Here is an 8,308-nt window from a genome sequence, read left to right as displayed (position 1 = left end):
TTAAGCGAAGGAGGGGTTGATGTCAGGAGGTCAGGTCAGATCCCCTGAAGGGAGTAATAAGGGTTTAGTATCCTGTTACCCTCTTCCTGTCGAATCAGAAGATGTAAGGATTGGAGAGAAGGAGGAGTGTCCAAAGTGGGGTATGTAAAGACCCTTTGGGAAGAATTCAACTTGGTTCAGCTTCTCTAGTGTCTGTGAGTTATCTGAAAAATTAGAACCAAACACCAGAATATAAAGAGGAGCGGGAGGCCCCGGTGCACAACTGAGCAAGAGGACAAGTACATTAGAGCGTCTAGCTTGAGAAACAGACACCTCACAAGTGCTCAACAGCTTAATTAAAACACCAGTCTGAAAGACGTGACTCCGGGATGCTGGCCTTCTATGCAGAGTTGCAAAGAAAAATACATATCTCTGTCTGTGTTGTTTTGACCATCTTAATCTTTCATTTTTATTGGCCCGTCTGAGATATGGCTTTTTTCTTTGCAGCATCTCGGAGTCGCCTCTTCACTGTTGACGTTGAGACTGGTGTTTTGCGGGTACTATTTAAATGAAGCTGTCAGTTGAGGACGTGAGCTTTTCTTTCAAAAACAAGGACATTTCTAAGTGATCMCAAACTTTTGAACGGTAGTGTAACTTATAAATGCCTCAAATATTTCAACTGTATTACCCCATCAGAAACCAAAACATAACCAAAACATTGTATAACTCCACTGTATAGCCTCGAAGCCTGGTTAAAACTATACTTTTGACCTTATGGATGACCTTATCCTTGTATTTATAGTGTAGTGAATTCAAGGGGTAGCCCTGAGCTGAACTCAAACCTGGGTCCATTGACTCTCAAGCCAACACCTTATGACTGTTACGCCAAGATGTCTGAACTTCTTGACGAGGTCGCTAGGTGTTGGGTTACGGTTGCTACAATAGCTTTCTCTATGAATGTGAGTGTGGTTACATTTCTCCAGCCCCCATCCCTCAACTATTTACCAAACCAAGTCTCAGGGCTTACAATTTGAGAACGGTAACAGTTCCCCAGAAAAATCTGCAGTTGAAACAATAACAAAGCTGTCATTCCACCACTGTTTTGCTAATAAGATGATGATGGGGCTGGAGAAATGTAACTACTCTCAAAAATCATAGAAAAGAACCTATGGATGCAAGAATTGACCATCCATGAGTATCAACATTATAGTTTTTAACCATGTTGAGGGCTACAGTGTTGGTTTACATTGTTTCTAAACATTGGAGTAAAAAAGCTTATTTGGGTTCTGATGGGTACAACAGTTGAACTAAAGCTCATGAGGCATGTGTTATATTCAAGAAACAATGGCAATAAAATAAACAAATTTAAAAAGTCTGAATATAGATAGCTATTGAATATTTCCCCTTTAACACCACACATTAGGTTCAACAACTGCAGAGTTTGAGCCTGTTTTTAAGACTCCTCCATTTTAAGCCTCCTCCCTAAGTTTGTTGTATTCACTGCTTTAGCACACTCCACCCTGATGTCCTAGCACTGTTCTGAATCATTGCTTAGTGCTTTGAAATTTCCATCCCAACTACAACCACTTCCGATAAGATAGACTTCATCTGATCATCAAAGGTTAGTGATTAATTTTATCTCTATTTCTGCTTTTTGTGACTCCTGTCTTTGGCTGGAAAATGACTGTGTTTGTCTGATTTTGCGGTGACCTATCATAATCGTTTGTGGTGCTTTCGCTGAAAAGCCTATTTGAAAATCGGACACTTTGTGGGATTAACAACAAGATTACCTTAAAAATGTATAAGATACATGTATGTTTGAGGAATTTTAATTATGAGATTTTCTGTTGTTTGAATTTGACGCCCTGCACTTTCACTAGCTGTTGTCATATCGATCCTGTTAACGGATTGCAGCCATATAAGAAGTTTTAACAAACCTCCAAACGAGCTTCAATGCCATACAAACACTCTTCCGTGGCCTCCAACTGCTTTTAAATGCTAGTAAAACTAAATGCATGCTCTTCAACTGATTGCTGCCCGTCCAGCAATACTACTCTGGACAGTTTTGACAACTACAAATACCTAGTTGTCTGGTTAGACTGTAAACTCTCCTTCCAGACTCACATTAAGCATCCCCAATCCAAAATTAAATCTAGAATCGGCTTCCTATTTTGCAACAAAGCCTCCTTCACCCATGCTGCCAAACATACATCGTAAAACGGACTATCCTACTGATCCTTGACTTCGGCGGTGTAATTTACAAAAATAGTCTCCAACACTCTCCTCAGCAAACTGGATGTAGTCTATCACAGTACCATCCGTTTTGTCACCAAAGCCCCATATACTACTCATCACTGCAACCTGTATGCTCTCGTTGGCTGGCCCTCGCTACATATTCATCGCCAAACCCACTGGCTCCAGGTCATCTATAAGTCCTTGCTAGTAAAGCCTTGCCTTATCTCAGCTCACTGTCACCAAGCAGCAACACCACCTGAGCACGTGCTCCAGCAGTATATTTCACTGGTCATCCCCAAAGCAACAACTTCCTTTGGCCGTCTTTCCTTACAGTTCTCTGCTGCAAATGACTGGAACGAATTGCAAAAATCACTGAAGCTGGAGTCTTATATCGCCTCTCCAACTTTAAGCATCAGCTGTCAGAACAGTTTACCATCACTGTACCTGTACACAGCCAATCTGTAAATAAGCACACCCAAACTACCTCATCCCCATATTGTTACTTATCCTCTAGCACTTTTGCACCCGAGTATCTCTACTTGCACATCATCATCTGCACATCTATCACTCCAGCGTTAATGCTAAATTGTAATTATTTCGCCTCTATGGCCTATTTATTGCCTTACCTCCCTACTCTTCTACATTTGCACACACTGTACATAKACTTTTATATTGTGTTATTGACTGTACGTTTGTTTATGTGTAACTCTGTTGTTGTTTTTGTCGCACTGCTTTACTTTATCTTGGCCAGATTGCAGTTGTAAATGAGAACTTGTTCTCAACTGGCCTACCTGGTTAAATAAAGGTGAAATAAATCAAATACATTTTTWAAAAGACAGTACTTACTAGTGTTATCCACGGCCCGTTCATCGTTAGAACCATAAGATGCCTTAACATGCCTTTGGGAAACCGAGCCCAGATATCCAGTTTCCTCCTCTTCATCCTCCAATGTGACAGTCATCTCCCCCTCCTCCTCCTTCACTCCAAAAACAGCATCATCCTCTTTCTCTTCCTCCTCTTCTTTTACTGTAACATCCTCCTCCTCCTCTTTCACTCTGAACGCGTCTTCCTCTTCTTCAACTGAAACGTCTTTCTCTTCTTCTTTCACTGTAACAGCCTCACCCTCTACTTGTGTTTGTATTTTGACATCCTCTTCCTCCTCTTTAACAACAACGTTCAGCCACAGACCCTCTTTCTGCGTCCAGCAGACCTCATCTTCTATAGCAGGAGGAGAGTAGCTWAGTGAGCTCATGGTCGGGAATGCTAGCTAGCTAGGCTAATGCTAACTTAACCAGCCCGCTGGCTGACTAATAACAACAACACCGTAAATATGAAATTAAATCGGATAACTAACTAGACGACAGAAGAGGGTTTAAAACACAGTGGCTAACATACACGAACRCGTCTAAAGAGCTTTATTGGTTCGGCTATTTTGGCTAGCAAGCTACCAAGGTGTCTGACTAACCRTTGCTGCTGTTGAAAGAAGCGTTCCGTCCACTAGATTGGACGTCACACTAGCAGCATTGCCTTAAATTCCCACAAYGCCATCTGTTGACTGGAGTGGGTAACGCAGTTGAGTAAAATCTATAATTMATTTTCAGACAAAATGTTAAAGGGTAGGAAGCATGAGTTTTTACTSACCAGTRTAACAACACAGTATGGTTACAGACTTAGTAACTTAATTGTAGTCATTCTGACTGACATCTGGAATCTATTATGGATTTGGCGGGATTTTCCCTGACACTCATTTCTGTATGTCTTTGCTCTTTTGTGTCTGCAGTCATGTTTCAGTTGGGTTTGTTAGTTGGGTTCTAACTGGTCTCCGGTAGTTGGGCTCCAGCCTCGCGACCATAGTTAGTTGGCTAAATAGCTAATGTTAGCTGGCTGGCTAAGATAATTGCATATAGCTCAGACCACTGGCTCCAGGTCATCTACAGGCTATGCTAGGTAAAGGCCGCCTTATCTCAGTTCACTGGTCACGATGGCTACACCCAACCCGTAGCACGCAACTCCAGCAGGTGTATCTCACTGATTCATCCCTAAAGCCAAAACCTCATTTGGACGCCTTTCCTTCCAGTTCTCTGCTGCCTGCGACTGGAACGAATTGCAAAAATCTCTGAAGTGTGAGACTTTTATCTCCCTCACACAACTTGAAAACATTCTGCTCATCCGAGCAGCTAACCGATCGCTGCAGCTGTAACATAGTCCATCGGTATATAGGCCACCCATTTACCTACCTCACCACCCATACTGCTCCTTATTTATTTACTTTTTCTGCTCTTTTGCACACCAGTATCTCTACTTGACATTGAATCTCTGATGATTTATCACTTCCAGTGTTAATCTGCTAAATTGTAATTATTCGTTTATTGCTACTCCTCATGCCTTGCACACATTGTATATAGATTCTGCTTTTTTTCTACCATGTTATTGACTTTGTTTATTGTTTACCACATGTGTAACTTGGTTGTTGTCTGTTCACACTGCTTATGCTTTATTCTTGGCCAGGTCGCAGTTGCAAATGTGAAGAACTTGTTTCTCAACTAGCCTACCTGGTTAAATAAGGTGAAATAAAAAAATTTAAATAAATAAAAAAATAGCTAACATTCTTTGATATTTGGTTAGATGGCGTTATGTATTTCCAAAACTGTGGTTTACTTTAATCACTCAAGTCATGAGTGCAAACGATTGGTTTAATTTGAAGTTATTTCTGTTGTAGTTTACATCATAGGAATAGGCTGGTCCTCCATATTACATCACACCTGACTTTGGCATTCTTTGGATTCTGATTGGTTTCATGTAAAAGCTGTAACTTTGCATTGGGACTTAAAAAAATTTAATTTGATATTTTATAAACAATACAAAACATACACATACAAATTACAATATCATACAAACTTTAACTACATCACACCAGCCAGACCCATAGAACACCCCCATTCCATTAACTACATCAACCTGCCCAGACCCACTAGAAACACCCCCATCCATTAACTACATCACACCTGCCCAGACCCACTAGAACACACCCCCATCTCCATTAACTACATCACACCTGCCCAGACCCACTAGAACACACCTCCATCTCAGCGCCTGCACACTCTCCGCCACATAGCCTCAAACTAGACCATTTGATTTTCTCTCTATCCCCCAGACACTAGCACTTGTTCCCACTCCCTGCCGCTAAAAACACCCCTACAGCAGATGCTGCCACCACTCTACCATAAAGGTCTAATTGGTGGAGTGCTGCATAGATGGTTGTCCTTCTGGAAGGTTCTCCATCTCCACAGATGAACTCTAGAGTTCTGTCAGAGTGACCATCGGGTTCTTGGTTACCTCCCTAGCCAAGCCCCCCCGAATTCTTATTTCGGCCGGGTGGCCAGCTCTAGGAAGGGTCTTGGTAGTTCCAAACATCTTCCATTTAAGAATGATGGAGGCCTTTCCAAATAATGTCCAATCAATTGAATTTACTACAAGTGGACTCCAATCAAGTTGTAGAAACATTCAAGATGATCAATGGAAACAGGATGCACCTGAGCTCAATTTAGAGTCTCATAGCAAAGGTCTGAATACTTATTAATAAGATCTGTGTTGTGTGTTTTTTTATAAATTTGCAAACATTTCTAAAAAACGGTTTTTCGCGTTGTCTTTCTGGGCTATTGTGTTGTAGATTAATGAGGGTTATTGATTTAAATTGTTTTATGTTTAATTTTTTTCACTGGCTGCATTTACTGGCTACATTCACTAGCACCATTGTTCTTATGTAATATAACCATATACAAGTTTTAAAGTGATGGACTGTGCCATCCCCACGGCCTCCGCAATGGATCAGTCCACTCAGACAGGTCTCCGCAATGGATCAGTCCACTCAGACAGGCCTCAGCAATGGATCAGTCCATTCAGACAGGCTCCGCAATGGATCAGTCCCTCAGACAGGCCTCAGCAATGAATCAGTCGACTCAGACAGACCTCCGCAATGATCAGTCCACTCAGACAGGCCTCCGCAATGGATCAGTCCACTCAGAAAGAGCCTCCCAAATGGATCAGTCCACTCAGACAAGAGCCCCCAATGGATCAGTCCACTCAGACAAGAGCCTCCCAATGGATCAGTCTCCTCAGACAGAGCCAATCAGACAGGAGCCTCTCAATGGATCAGTCCACTCAGACAGGAGCTCCCCAATGGATCAGTCCACTCAGACAGGAGCCTCCCAATGGATCAGTCCACTCAGACAGGAGCCTCCCAATAGATTCAGTCCATTCAGACAGGTGCCAATCAGACAGGAGCCAATCAGACAGGAGCCAATCAACCAAACACAACCAGTCCACTATATGGGGTCAGTCCTAGTACAGTCGACCAACAGCCAATCAGCCAACACACAAACCAGTCCACTAAATGGGGTCAGGTGACCAACAGCCAGTCAACCAAACACACAACCAGTCTACTAAATGGGGTCAGTCCCAGTACAGTCGACCAACAGCCAATCAGCCAAACACACAACCAGTCCACTAAATGGGGTTCAGGTGACCAACAAACCAGCAACCAAACACACAACGAGTCTACTAAATGGGTCAGTCCCAGTGCAGTCGACCAACAGCCAATCAACCAAACAAAACAAACAACCAGTCACTAATGGGGTCAGTCCCAGTACAGTCTACTAAATGGGGTCAGTCCTAGTACAGTCTACAAAATGGTGTCAGTCCCAGAACAGTCCACTACATGGGGCGGCTTCTATGAACTGTAATTCAGTAAAATATTAGAAATTGTTGCATGTTGTGTTTATTTTTGTTCAGTATATATATATATATATTCCAAAGTCTGACATTGCTCAATCTGATATTTCTTATAAAAAATATATTTTGGATTTGTGTGTTTTGTTTTGTTTTGTTACATTTTACTGCACTAACTGTTGGATCTATTAACGTAAGCATTTCGCTGCACCTGCAATAACATCCGCTAAATATGTGTACATGACAAAGACCATTTGATTTGATTGATGTGCTTGTTTTCATGACATAAATGCTTCAGAATTCACAAAAAGTGACGTCATAGAGTCTCATAGAACACAACGTATCCGATCTCCTAAGCCTGTGTTCACCACAGACCCTATTTTCCGGGTTTATCCAAAAACCCTACAAAAAAACGAACCATGGCAGAGTTAGTGCCTACAAAAAGACGCCATTAATATTTATCTTTATTGGCGTCTTTCAGCGATGCATTCAGGTCGCCTGGACGTTTGCTACGTGGAACGGTTTGTGCTGAACGRCACGGTTTGCCAAAACGTTATTGTACGTTCTTGAACAGACTTTGAGATACGTTTGCTCCGTTCGGTGGGTGTGCCARGGTGTGACTTTAATCAAGGACTGATGTATTTAAAAGGAGCTGTGCATGTTTAACACATTTTTAACCCGTTGTTCCAACTGGTCGTTCAGTACAGTACCATTTTTGTTCGATTGAACGTTGTATTACGTTTGTATGTACTGAACRTAACCCAGTCGATACTGCCAGTGTGACGTGTAATCTAGTGGACGGGACGCTTCTTCAAGAACAACAACAGTTAATCWGACACCTCGTTAGCGTGCTARCCAACATCGCAGAAACATTGAAGCCCTTCAGRCCGTTTCAGTGTCTATTTGCCACTGTGTTTAGAACACACTTCTGTCGTATCTACTAGTTACCCCATTTAATGTAATAGTTACGTTGTTAGTCATCTAAATTAGCCTAGCCCTGAGCTCATGCGAACTAGCTAGCTAACATCCCCGACCATGAGTTCACTAAGCTACTCCCCTCCTGTTAAAGAAGACGAGGTCTGCTGGACGGAGAAAGAAGGTCTTTGGTTGAACGTTGTCGTGAAAGAGGAGAAGGAAGAGGAGGCTGTCACAGTTAAAAAATAAGTTGATAGTGAGGCTGTTTCAGTTAAAGAAGAAGAGAAAGACGCATTCAGAGTGAAAGAGGAGGAGGAGGATGTTACTGTGAAAGAAGAGGTTATAGTTTCGGAGTGAAGGGGAGATTACTGTGACATTGAAATATGAAGTGGTGGAGATGGGAGATCTGATTAACATCAGTAAGTACCCCATCAATTTGTTTTTAACTTCG

The 8,308-nt window shown here is 42.1% G+C and overlaps 1 protein-coding gene across 1 annotated transcript in view; it reads right to left on the bottom strand.

The window, feature by feature from the left end:
• Positions 1 to 3,701, bottom strand: part of LOC139029549 (zinc finger protein 239-like) — a 14,417-nt gene extending 10,716 nt beyond the window's left edge. Inside the window, exon 1 of the mRNA XM_070449767.1 lies at positions 3,061 to 3,701. Within this exon, the coding sequence (XP_070305868.1) occupies positions 3,061 to 3,466 (406 nt within the window). The 5' untranslated portion in view covers positions 3,467 to 3,701. The remainder of the gene's footprint in view (positions 1 to 3,060) is intronic.
• Positions 3,702 to 8,308: the final 4,607 nt, after the last annotated feature.

This window comes from Salvelinus sp. IW2-2015, linkage group LG20, assembly GCF_002910315.2.
Source record: "Salvelinus sp. IW2-2015 linkage group LG20, ASM291031v2, whole genome shotgun sequence".
NCBI classification, from domain to species: domain Eukaryota; kingdom Metazoa; phylum Chordata; class Actinopteri; order Salmoniformes; family Salmonidae; genus Salvelinus; species Salvelinus sp. IW2-2015.
The sequence above is the reverse complement of the archived record's forward strand: the minus strand, read 5'-3'. Positions and strand labels throughout refer to the sequence as shown.